Genomic DNA, 13,293 nt, shown 5'->3' on the forward strand with positions numbered 1-13,293 from the left:
TCTTAACTAATGATTGTTAATTAGGACCAAAGAGCAGGTCCACATACCATCCACACAATTCACTTGTCTCTATTTTACAAGCCTACTTTTTTAAAAGGATGTATTATCTGTATTATATTCTTCTCTAACATTATAAGGATGTTCAAAGCAACAGGTCATCGGGGCCAAAGGAAGGACGAGGCAAATTAATTTCCCCTAAAGATCTACCTTACCTTTTCAAAAGGTTAACTTCAAATCTCAAATGGAACAGATGCTTATTTCGAACCTGTCTCCCTTTCCATTTTCCCATATCTATTTTTTAAACTTTTTATTTTGAAATAAGTTTAGATGTATAGAAAAGTTGGTAAGATAGTACTCAGAGTTCCCACATACTCTGCACCCAAGGTCCCCTAATGTTAACATCTTACATTAACATGTGTCTTTATCAAAACTAAGAAATTAACATTAGTACAATACCATTAAGTGAACTACAGACCAAATTTATTTTTAAATAATGCTTTCCCCCTCTGATATAAAAGCATAAATGCTCACTGTGGAAAATTTGAAAAATGCAGGAAAAAAAACTAGAATCACTCATCATCCTTCCACCCAGATATAACCCACTAATAAGGATATGGCGAGTTTTGTTTATTTTTCTCCTACTCACACTTCTTCTTACACATTTTGGGTTGTATTAGATACACAATATGTTAGTCTCTCTTTTTCCATCTTAACATTGTAACAAGAACATTTTCTTATGTCATTAAACATTCTTTGAAAACATATAATTAATAGCTACATGAATGAGGTGCCAAAATTAATCTTGGTTAGTTACTTAAAATAGGCAGTCAAAAGTGACAAGAGTACTTTCCATTCATTTGTTTGTATGATTTATTTGAGGGTAGATTGGGAAAAGAATACTCCCTAATACATGAAAACTGGTTTTTTTAATTCTCCAAAATTATTCTATGAAATAATATCGGAAATGTGAGCTGGGCAAGAAAGAGGAGTGTTGGATTCTGCTCTTTGCATAAGGCCATGTCTACTTGGATAGTATTTGTTCTGCTGAAGCCAGTGGCATCACTGCCTCCAAAAACTAGATCCAGCATGAAAGCTGGATATTACATCTTTGCTCATCAAAGATTATCCTTTCCAAGCCAAACATTTTTTTTTCATTTCTTTGGCTTAGATTTTAAGCAAACTCTAAGAACTAGAAAATTTAACCGACTATGATCACAAATTACTAGCACATCTTAAGCCCTTATTGATTCCTGTGAACTTGCAGGTCTCTCCAGAGCTTCACCCTTTACACCTCCCAAAGGATACCCTGAAGTATAAACCCAGGAGCATATGGGGGTGCCAGGCTAGGCTCTCTCCCTCTTGTGAAGAGAGTCCTTGGAGATTCTGAACTGTTTGATCCCATCTGCAGGGCTTGGCTTGGTACAGGCCCCTTTCCCAACATGCAGGCAAGCTCCCTGCACCAGCCAGCTGATTCCATACCTGATAGTACTGGTCGCAGACCCTCGGGAAACAGCTCAGCCTTTTTCAAACTACACTTGCCTTCATTTAGCTTAAAGGTTACACTTGTCCTGATGGTGGCGACATCTTCAGAAAGAAACAAGTGAGACGTGTTACCTTCAGAGGCAAAGGAATGAAAACCCTACGTGGGTACCGGTGAGCTCTCCGCTGGCTGGGTCCCACTGTACACAGCACACCGAGCCCCCTCTGATGCTCCGATGAGACCAAGGAAAGTTGAGATCATGGAGTGCCCACTAATTCTCCTGGGACTAGGGGCACCAGGGGCCTCCTAAGGGTCACACTGATCCCTCCATCTGAGAGGAATCCAGGGCTCAAACATAACAAAGGGAGAGCCAAAAATGGCCTCAACAGGGAGCTGAAAATGAGGTCATTTCTGTGCCTTTCCAAGAAGGAAGGCCAGACTCCCCTAGTTCAGATTTGGACAAGACAGCTGAGGGAAATGAAAGGGCAGAATCTCCTAAACAAGCCTGTCCTGCGAGGACAGGGCTGAGGGAGCCACCATTCCAGACAAGGACGGCAGGCTCTAACTGTGCCTAGGATTTTCAGGGTCTAAGAGGGAGCAAGGGTCCTACTCTGAGGGCCTCACGTGGAAAATTCTGCTCTCCTTCCACAGTCAGTCTTAACTATATGTTAGGGTCTGGAGCCAAGGACCAGATTTCAAGTTCCAGCTCTTGCATTTGTGATGAGAACTTGAGCAAGTTACTTAATTTCCCTAAGCCTCAGTTTTCTCTTCTGTAAGACAGACACAATTACAGTCCCTACGTTACTAGGCTGTTGTGAAGATTAAACAAAATAATGCAAAACAAAAACAAAAAAATGTTCAGCCTACTGTCTGGTACGTAGTAAGAATTGAATAACTTAATTATTTGCTTGCCTACCATTAGGGTAGCCTTAATCTCCAAGGGATCATCACTGAGGGTTTTAGTGAAACAGACCACAATGTCCCCTCTGGTTGGGTCCAAATTATCAGGCCAGAGGGGCAGTGGAGGATAGTGCCTAAGACTCTGGATCTAGACTGCCTGGTCAAAATCCTAGGTCCACTATTCTCTATCTGAGTCACTTTGGATATTCGATTTCACCTCTCTGAACCTCCGTTTCTTCATCTGGTTATGAGGATAATAGTAAAATTGCCCCAGAGGGCTGTGGTGTGGATGAAATCAGCTAATACATGTCGACAGCGGCTGGCACGTTTTAACTGCTCCGTCAGTTCACACAAGCTGTTATCCCCATGCTGTGAGTCTCTACTTTGCTCATATACATCATATGGACACTGAGAACCACTTCCCTATTCAGATGTTCTCACGACATCATCACAGACGTGTCTTAATCTGGGAAGACTAGGCCTCCTAAATGCTTTCAATGTCATTCTTTGTCATTTGACAAACCAGAAACGGTTTGGGCCCCTTTCTCCCCTTGTCACACCCACCAATGCCCACCATCTCCACCAATGCCATGTGCCCAAGCACACATTTCCTGCGGGGTCTCTGAGGTGCTCAATGGTACAGGGAGTTGGGGAGACCTGAGTCTTCTGGACCCAGAGCTACGTGGGCCTCTGCCCAATATGATGACCCACCAGGGCTGCCCGGAGCCTCCCGGCACACAGTGGACACTCAGTAAGCATCTGCTATGTGGTGAGTCAGATGGCAGGTACCAAGGCCACAGGCAAGAACATCCTGTAATGTGCTCATAGCATCAAAGAGATTAGGAGAAAAGAAAACAAGACCAATGCCCAAGAACTGCACCCCACAAATGAAGCCCATTGAACACAGTGAGCCCCAGAGACAACACGCAGATCTGGTAATTACCCCTGAAAGCAGAGTCATTTGATTTTTGCTGTTTGCTCCTCAGAGGAGAGGAAGAGCCGCAGGTGACAGAATAGGCCTCTTGCAGTCCTGACAGACAGAATGTGGATTGTCAGCACGTAAGCAGGGTTACAGTCTCTCCTGGTGGCAGCTCCAATCACCCCCCCACCCCTACTCCACGTGGACCACTAGAAAAACCCCCAGAACACAGGGTCTCAAAGCATGGGCCTCCAGTGGTCAAAGACCTGGAAGCCCTTTGAGGGCATCTAACACCAGGAAGGCCTAGCCCTGACATGAGGACCTGCCCCAGGGCCTGCGACCCACTCACCTGAAGAGAGGTGAATGCCAGAGTGACATCTGAGGAAGCACCTGTCTCCTCCACCACTCCTACCGCACTGCAGGGACACGTGGGGCGATACACTAGTGGGCAGGACCCCCTTCACTTCTAGACAGGACAAAATACAGACACTTACAGAGAGAGAAAGACACTTCCTGGTGTGACAAGGACAGCTGGATCCCATGCATCACAGGGCCCAAGAAAAGAAGGGAGCACTGACACCCACCAGAGAACAGACACCCCGCTTACTCCCCCAGGGTAAAGGAGCGCCTTGTATGCTATTCTTCCCATGCAGAAAAGCAACCAGGAAAACAGACGGGAGTTCCAACTACGCAGAAGCACAGAAGGAAACACCAAAGAGCCTGCAAAGTATCTCCTGTTTTTGAACTATGTAAAGATCGGCTGCTGCAGCTGAGGGGAGGAGAGGTCAGCGGAGGGACAGTGAGCTGCACTCCGGGTCCAGCCGGATGTGGAGCGTGCTGCTGGGCCAGTGTGAGCCCACGCACGGGGTCCGAGCCTCGGCGCCTCTTACCCACACAGTCTTTTTTATTCCAGTGGAGCTTGTACGCAGAGTGGCACTGGCATTCATAGCTGCCCACTGTGTTCACACAGATCTGCTGGCAGCCTCCGTTGTTGACGCTGCACTCGTTGGTGTCTGTGGAACGAAACACTCTTGGTCACAGCAGCCCATCCTGACCCGGCTGACACTACCCCTCCGCTGAGGAAGGAGCAGGGGGGCGTCCCGCGGCTGAAACTCACTAAACAAAGGGAAGGTGCTGGCTGCCTTCAGAATGTGCACTCGGCGCCAGCTGACGCCACTGCCCACTCAATGCATTTCCTGGCATGCACCTCACCAGGATGGTCTTGAGTTCCATTTTTCACCAAACAGTTCCCCCATTAAGGACACTCAGGAACGGTCACACTCTACTTTCAGATGTCAGAATCAGACACTGCACAGGCTTCCAGTTTAAAACCCCACCATCCTCCTGGGCTACGTCCCAAGGGAGATAGAGAGAATTAGGATTCCCCACGTGACAGTTCATATAGCTGGGGTGTAGATAAGAAAAATGACTTGCACTAATCCTCATTAACCTGAGACTGAGTCCAGGTCAGAAGGTGACTCCAGCTAAAACCTAGACACACATCCATATTTAGGGAGCATTTCCTTGGGGTTTCTTGATGGACTGGAAGAGTATGATTTTAGCCATGCCAGGGATAAGTTGAAAAGGAAGAGACACAACACTATCTATAGCAAATCACTACTATCCATTCTTCTTAAGGACATAGGACACAAGGACTGGGCAGGAAGTACTTAGGCCAGTGGTTCCCACATCCTCAGATACCCAAAACCACCTTGGAAGCCCTAGACATTTGGAACCAGACTATGAATCTGTATCCTCAAAGACTGCTGAATGCATCTGATGATTAGAAGGAGGGGAGGAACGCCGAAGCTGATTTAAGCCGTAGTCTTACTTGGCTGTGAGGTCATGAGACGTCAGGACATGTTGCTATAAGGGCTCAGAGCAGAGAGACAGAGTCAGTGGTCCCACTTCCAGCTCAGAGAGCTGCACAAAGAGCTTGAACCAAGCTCTGCAGCCAGTTCCAATGCACAGCAGGGCTGTGGAACTGACTGACGCACTGCCAAGCCTCTCCAAGGACAGTGACTTTACTAGTTCCAACAGATAGGGTATCAACTCCTGAGGGATCCTCCCATTCTCTGCATACAACTGCATCAGTAAAGTCCCTAAAGAATTCATGGTCCAAATTGCTCACCCTTCTCTCTGGTCTGTGTCACACTTGATGAGTCAAAGGGATAAATGTAGGAAGATTTCCTGTAGCAGATGCTTCCCTTGAGTTGATGGACTCGCTACTCTTGTTCTGGGACTGGTATGTCCGGTTCATCCCCCGAGGTAGAAAAGTTATCCCTGGTCTGGGGAAACCTTAGGAGCCTCATTCGAATCTAGAGTGATTCTGCTCACCTCCACAGTGGGTAAAGCCATAGAGCGTGTATCCTTTGTTGCAAGCACATGCAAATGTGCCAGGGTGGTTGATGCAGCTGTGGTCACAGGTCCTATCCAAAGAGCATTCATCCACATCTGTAATTGTCAGAGAGAGGAGAGCTGAAACCAACTCTGAGAGACAAGTGGAGAGAAGAGCATGCTTATAAGAACGCTAGCTGCTGTCCAACAACCAAAATAATAGAGTGAAAAATTATCTATCAGTTCTCCTGCCCACTTGTGTTAAAGAAAGGGTTGAGTAGCCCACAGAAAATATACTCACAGCCAGGACTCTTATTTCCAAATTCTATTGCAAAATGCATTTGCCTAAAAGCTCCGTTGTTCTCTCTCACCCATGCTTACCTGCAGGGCTGAGTAATTTTAAATATCTCAATAAAGTCAAATGAGATAACATACCTAAAAATGGTTTGTAAACTACAAGGTGCCACCTGTGCATTATTATTGTTTTATTACTAATTGGTGAAAAAAAAGCTATAGTAATTTTATAAGCTATGGCCAATTAAAAGAAGGAAACACTTGAGCTAGAGATAAATCTGGTTCCTATCTCTTTCAGATCTTGCCAGAATTAGTCTTCTGGTCCCGGGAGGCCAGTTGATCCTGGGTTTTGATGCCCTCTGAATTAAAAGAATGCATTAACATTAACATCCTTGGACACATGGCGATGTGTGAAGGGGATAAGCAGCAAGAATCTACTATATAGCACAGGGAACTATATTCAGTTCTTTGTAATGAGCCATAATGGAAAAGAAACTGAAAAAATATATATGTTTGTATGCATGTATAACTGAATCACTTTGCTGTACACCTAAAACTATCGTTGTAAACTGACTACACTTCAATAAAAAATAAGAATAATAAAAAATTAACACCCTTGGTGATTTTCTGTTGCAGACACCAAAATTTGGTGCTTAAGCTCCAAACAGGATCCTCTTGGCCAATCCCCTGGCTTCATTTCTCTCCCACCACCAGTCCCATGGGGGCCCTCACTTCCCGGTTCAGTGTGGAGGCATCCTTGACTTCAGTTGAGATCACAGAAACTAACCTTAGGAGGCTGCATTTGTCAATCTAATCATGCCTTCTTCCCTGGTCTGATTCTCACATCTTTCCTGAACACTAGAATTTCAGTGCTTCATTTCCTCAACCCTTCGGAAGGTTTTAACAGAGTTAAGACTTGTGTCTCCAAATGGATAAACCAGGAACAGTGCAGGACTCAGGGGGAAGCCAACTAGACCATTGCTAGATCACTTTTTCAATGCCAAATGTGCCACGAGAAACTATGTTAATAAAAAAAACAAACATTTGGAAGGAACTCAAGGAATGAAAAAAATGAAATTATAAAAAGGCAAAATCTTACAAAATCTCTTCATCCGTAACTTTTCCCAGAAGTCCTGGAAATTTCTTCAGTAAATTTTTGTTCTGTGCAAATATTTGTTCTACCAAGACTGATTAGTAAAAAATAAGAAAAAGTTCATTTCTTCTGTAGTAATTGAGGTCATTCTATGAATTCTGTTAATATCAGCCAGCTACCCAGAAAGTAGGCTTGTTCAGTAGCAGACTTTGGCTGCTCATGTCGGGCATTTGCATTGCCAAAAATAATGATATCACTTTTCTAATTCCTTTTTAATGTATTTACACAGCTTAAACAGTATTTCTTGCTCTATACATTATGAAACATTACGTGGAACAGCAAATTTGCTTTCCAAGTCAAATGGAAGGAAACCATGCAGTGATCATCCAGAATGAACTTGCTGGATTTAAAGGGGGTTCTATGTGAAGTGCCTGACAAATTATGCATCAAGAAGAAAAAAACCAAGGGAGAAACCTGACTGACACCGTAAGATTGTAAAAAGACAATGTTGCATCTTTATTAGCTAAAGTGAAACCAGATGTTATTTTCTGATTTTGATTTAATTCTGGGATTTCTAACAACATAAGTGAGGTTGTCCTTATTCTCAGAAATGGAACAGGAATAAACAACAGCCCATCTTTCTTGAGAGCTTCTTCCTGTATATCAATTGGGCATAAAGATGCTCCTCTGAAAATATAAATGATGTCCCCCAACCCAGAACAGCTTATCATTGTCCAAAATAATTATTAATGTCAACAACTGCTACCCAGAGAAGTTCCCTTGCCGCAGCCCTTATGTGGGAGGAATGTGCCTGAGAAGGGGACTGAAATCTTGCCCATGGACCACCCAGCCTTTCCTCCACTCAATCCCCTCCCTCTCTCACCCGCTTCCTTTCCCCAAACACCAAAGGCTGGTCATTCAAACAAGGCCCATAAGGAAGAGACCACCTGGTACAAGATGGTGATTATGAGTTGACCTCAACTTTTTGCTGGGAAAAGGTATGTGAACTAAATCAACATCTTTTGCCACCAAAAATCCATAACATTAAAGGAAACTTCAGAAAAGGAAAATTATTCGTAACCTCAACACCCTAGTGCAACCCTGCTTGCATCCTGCGGTCCACTCTGCTTCTAGCAGCTAGTTCTGCTGTGATCTCACCAGATGGGTTCTTCAAGGTGTTCTCTAATCATTAACAGCTTAATTTCCAAAATATACCCGTGAGGTACCTCAGTGCTTGTATTTTACTAACAGATGAAGTAAGTGAAGCACAGGCTGGAGGTTAGATTAATGACTCTGGTGAGGAGCCCAGCGGGTGGGGTCTTGTCTTCTGCGTTCCAACCAGTGGGCATTGCACAGCACGGCTGCGATTCAGCACATACCTTGGCAAGACTTCTCATCGGTTAATAATTTAAATCCCTTTTTGCAGCTGCAGTCAAAACTGCCCACGGTGTTTTTGCAGAAATGATCACAACCTCCATTGCGCGTCTGGCACTCATCAATATCTGTAACAGGCAAGCATCGGCAAATCAGACCGGGGTACTTTTCTTGTTTTCCACAAATCCCTAAAGTGCTATTGTGTGCACTTCATTATCCTCGGAAACAAAAACAGACCCATAAAAGCAGTTAAGGATGTTTGCTGATGTCTTTAATCTTGACACATGTTCTCCTTTCTGGCATTTTGAAAGAGAAGTGCGTGGATCCCCAGAGAACTCTGGCTTAGGCTACCCTTCCCTTGACTAGCGTTAAGGAAATAAACTATGGGAAAGACTGGTGATGTCCTAGTATATTCTCACCCTTGCACTAGTCTCTCAGGATAAGATGGCTTCCTTTCCTATCCTTTCCATTCCAGTTTAATGATTAAAGTTATAAGGAACTAGAGTTTTTTGGCAAATTACACAACGATCAAATAGCCTCAATGCTTTTAAATGATTTCTGATACTCAGTTAATCTTATCTTTTCTCAGTTTTATCTGGTAACTGGTTATCTACTTTTTTTTTTAAATCATATTAAAGAACTAAGCCTTTGTACTCTTGCCTGTGAAATACTAACAGGTCATTGGGGTCTCTATTCATCAGTACAATTAATGGTACAGTTATTCATTAAGTTTCTGGATAACAATCTTGGCTGTTATTTATATAATAATCTCTAGGCTGTTATTTATGATTTGATGATTATTATCTCCTGCAAATGAATGTTTCCTTGAACACCGCTTTTTTTTTTCTAATAAGGCCACTGCCTGAAATGGATCATTTGATGCTTGTAGAAGCTGACCTTCTCAACAGTTAGTGTAATTAAGGTGGCTCTAATTAAGCTTACTCAATTATAACCTTTTACTAGCCCAAGGAAGAGAAGCCTCCATTTGAACAATATGAATCATAAGCAAATCTGGAGTCACTCAGGAGGCATGGAGGGGGAAAGCTGCCTTTCTCCCCACACCTTGGCAGCATGGAGAGGCACAGGCTACCTTTACAGGTCTTCCCATCCAACTGGAGAGTGAATCCGATGGGACAACTGCAATGAACACCTGTTGAAGTGTCTTTACAGGTGCGATCGCAGCCTCCATTGTTGACAGCACATGTTTCTGCCAAGGAGGGAAGAAAAAGGCAGTTAGCTTCCTAAAGAAGTGCTGATACAGCTGGGAGGAAAGGGATATCAATGCAGCATTAACATTTGACGAAATTCATGAAAATCAGGAAGCATGTGGAGTACTCACGGTCATACCCCAAGTCTCTGCCAGCTGCAGGTGAGTTAGAAGGAGAACAGGTGCAGCTCCTCCCCATCTAAATAAGTGACATCTCTCAAGGAAACCTGACAGGGTGGCATGAGAGATGAATATGCCTCTGCCAACCTGCTAAGCCTTCCCTCTCTACTGGCAGATTTGAAGCCACTAGAAGTTCCTGTTGGTCTACAGCCAGTGACCTGCTAAGTATGACCACAACTGGCAGAACAGAGCAAAGGGGGGACGCTCCTTCCCTCATCCTGAACCTTCTCTATTCAAGGTGAGTAATGGACAAAGCAAGAGAGGGTAAACGTGGTCCACCCCAACCACTCCCTTGCTGTAGATGAATGACTTCATCCTTGCAACCACCAATTAACTCCTATTAGAAGTCTACCTTTCCTTGAAAGGAGAAAGATTTGTCATATTTACATGAAAAATCAGCCACAATTGTTAAATCACACTTATAGAGATGAGGAACAACAAGCTAATGGCCTCCTAGTTCTGCATATCATACAGTAATTCCAAGTAATAGACAAATGCCATTCATTCAACTGCTAGCATCCAGGCATCCAGAAACTGATTTTACTTCCAGAGCTACCTCACTGTAAAGCCTCAGGGGGCAAGCTGAGTTCTGATTAAATATGACAGACAGAACATGCATGTTTATCTCTGTTTCCTCTCAAAACCTCACTGAAATGAGAGTAAATAGATTTTTTAAGTATACATCCTTAAGGACAAGTAAAATAGAAGACAACAGATGAAATATGTCACATTTGGAAGTGGCATGTCAATGGAATAGCAGGAAGTTCAACACTAGCAGTCTGCAGAGGATGCCAACAAGTGGGAAGCTCGTGTGAGCCTCAGAATCCCAGAGAGGCTCAGGAATTGAGGTACTAACGTTACTCTAGAGGAGGAGGTGAGGAGGGAGTTAAGAACAGGAAGATGGATTGAGAGTCTATGACAAATAAGCCTCCAGATAGCCATCTTAGTTCCACAGCCCACAGCCCATCCCAATTTGGGCTACAGCAGACACATTTATCCTCTGGAAAAGTCAGACCAGAGAAGCCCTGGACTCAAGGGCACCAGTAACAGCAGAGGAGGGAGGGCGAGGCACTGTCAAAGTCTACCTTGTGAAAAGACAGGTCTCAAACTTTCAGCCCCACCCCCACCGCCCCAGTTCCCAGAGAGCTGGCAGCCAAGCCTATACCCCCAGCAGGAGACTGAAGGATTCATCTCCAGCTAAACTGACCTGCCCAAGTGAAAAGACCTATAAATATTGGCATTTGAAGATCTCCAAATGAAATGACTAAGCCACTGCCTAGTCACCCAAGCATAAAGCCCAACCAGGCGACAGAATATCCAGTTGGCTTTTTAGTGTTTCACTATAAAATAAGAAAAGTTAGTGAGAATTACTAGACATTTCAGGAAAGCCTCTAATATGAAATAAATACACCAAATCAAGTAAACAGGGGAAAAGGAACCTGAAGGAAATAAAGATAATACAGAGAACAACAGAGAAGTTAGAAAATTTTATAATTAACTTCCTCAGGGAGGTAAGAAAAGTATCCATGGATAAGAACAGGTCCCAACAACAACAAAAAAAGTAAAACTCTTGAAAAATTAAAATATGAAAGCCAAAATTTTAAGAGAATCCTATAGAAGGATTAGAAGAAAAGAAAGAAAGAAAGAAAGAAAGAAAGAAAGAAAGAAAGAAAGAAAGAAAGAAAGAAAGAAAGAAAAGAAAGAAAGAAAGCTCTCTTAGAAGGAAAAACAAAGATATCAAGAGGAAAGAGAAGAAAATTTGAGAAGCAATCCAGGAGTTACAACAGCCAGCTAACAGGAATTTCAGAGAGAAAGAACAGAGAAAATGGAGTAAAGAAAATTATCAAAGGAAAAATATAAGAAAATTTCTTAGAACCAAGGGATGCAAATGTCCCTCTTGAAAAGGCCTACTGAGTGCTCTGTATAACAGGTGGGACAAATTCCACAGTGTGGGACATTGCTGTGAAATTTCAGATCACTAGGGACAACGAGAAGACCCTGAAAATACCCAGAGAGAAGCTTTTGTAGGTTCCATACAAAGAATCAAGAATGAAAATGACTTCTTGAACAACACTGAATGCTCAAAACTCTGATGGAATATTCTTCCCAACTCTGAATTCTTTACTGAGCCAAGTTCTCAAGAAAGGGTGAAGGTAGAATATAAGGGCATTTACAGCCATGCAAAGTTTTAAAAAATCTATTTCTACACATGTAAATGGACAAAAGAGAAGATACGGGCTCTACCAAAACAGGAGCGTGGGGAAGGGATTTCCCAGCTGGTGCTCAGGGAGCGACCACGATGACAGCCCTGCAGCCAGCCCGGCAGTCAGGCCCCACTAGCGCAGGGTAGAAGCTTCAGAAGAAACTTTTAAAGAAGAAAATGGAATTGATAAGCTACCTGCTGTGTTTGAACACACTGAAAAAGGGTTCTAGAGCTCCGTCACAAATTTGCAGAAGAATTGGTAAGAGGTACTTAGAAAACTAAGCAAACAAAGAAGATACAATCACAGCACATACATGACTCAGGGGTGAACCATATTTAGGTATTCATAATATGTAAACACATATGTTGATTTAAATTGTAAAACTATATTAAAGGTGTGGGGGCGGAGAGTGCATGTGTACTAAGGGAGGCGGACAGAAGAGCTACAAGTTAGTCTTCTGCAGGAAGTCAAAAGCTAATATCTAAAACTGCCACATCAAGAAATAACTGTACACACTCCCTTTTCAGAAAGATGGGGGAGGGGGAGTCAGGAGAAGAAAAAATAACTAGGAGAATTTAAAATTGCTGCTTTTGGCAAATGGGAAATTATGAGACAAGGAAATGGTGTATTCCATTACAAGCTTAATGGTACTAATTAAGTTTTTAAGGTTTTTATATTATTCATATGCACTATTTAAAGGCAATTAAAAATAATAATTTAATGGGGCAGAAAAGAGCCCCATTATTTGGAGAAAACTCTAATTTGGAAAGATACATGTACCTAGTGTTCACAGCAGCACTATTTACAATAGCCAAGACATGGAAGCAACCTAAATGTCCATTGACAGATGACTGGATAAAGAAGATATGCTATATAAACACAATGGAATACTACTCGGCCATAAAAAAGAACGAAATAATGCCATTTGCAGCAACATGGATGGACCTAGAGATTATCATACTAAGTGAAGTAAGTCAGACAGAGAAATACAAATATTATATGATATCACTTATAGGTGGAATCTAGAAAAAAAGTGATACAAATGAACTTATTTACTAACCAGAAACAGACACACAGACAGAAAACAAACTATAGTTACCAAAGGGGAAAGGGGGGAGAGGCATAAATTAGGAGTTTGGGATTAGCAGATACAAACTATTCTATACAAAATAGATAAACAGCAAGCTCCTACTATATAGCATAGGAAACTATATTCAATAGCTTGTAATAACCTATAATGAAAAAAGAATATGAAAAAGAATATATGTATAACTGAATCACTATGCTGTACACCAGAAACTAACA

At 42.7% G+C, this 13,293-nt stretch overlaps 1 protein-coding gene across 7 annotated transcripts in view; it reads right to left on the minus strand.

The window, feature by feature from the left end:
• SCUBE2 (signal peptide, CUB domain and EGF like domain containing 2) overlaps positions 1–13,293 on the minus strand; it is a 61,650-nt gene that overhangs the window by 27,231 nt on the left and 21,126 nt on the right. For 6 of the 7 annotated variants that reach the window (XM_072969475.1, XM_072969473.1, XM_072969474.1 and 3 more), the window contains 7 exons: positions 9,488–9,604; positions 8,403–8,525; positions 5,637–5,753; positions 4,190–4,312; positions 3,649–3,765; positions 3,324–3,410; positions 1,480–1,584 (listed from right to left, as the gene is read on the minus strand). In XM_072969475.1, coding sequence (XP_072825576.1) covers positions 1,480–1,584; positions 3,324–3,410; positions 3,649–3,765; positions 4,190–4,312; positions 5,637–5,753; positions 8,403–8,525; positions 9,488–9,604 — 789 coding nt within the window. The remainder of the gene's footprint in view (positions 1–1,479; positions 1,585–3,323; positions 3,411–3,648; positions 3,766–4,189; positions 4,313–5,636; positions 5,754–8,402; positions 8,526–9,487; positions 9,605–13,293) is intronic. The other variant, XM_072969478.1, reaches the window with a different exon arrangement.

Source organism: Vicugna pacos, chromosome 10 (genome assembly GCF_048564905.1).
Source record: "Vicugna pacos chromosome 10, VicPac4, whole genome shotgun sequence".
NCBI lineage: Eukaryota > Metazoa > Chordata > Mammalia > Artiodactyla > Camelidae > Vicugna > Vicugna pacos.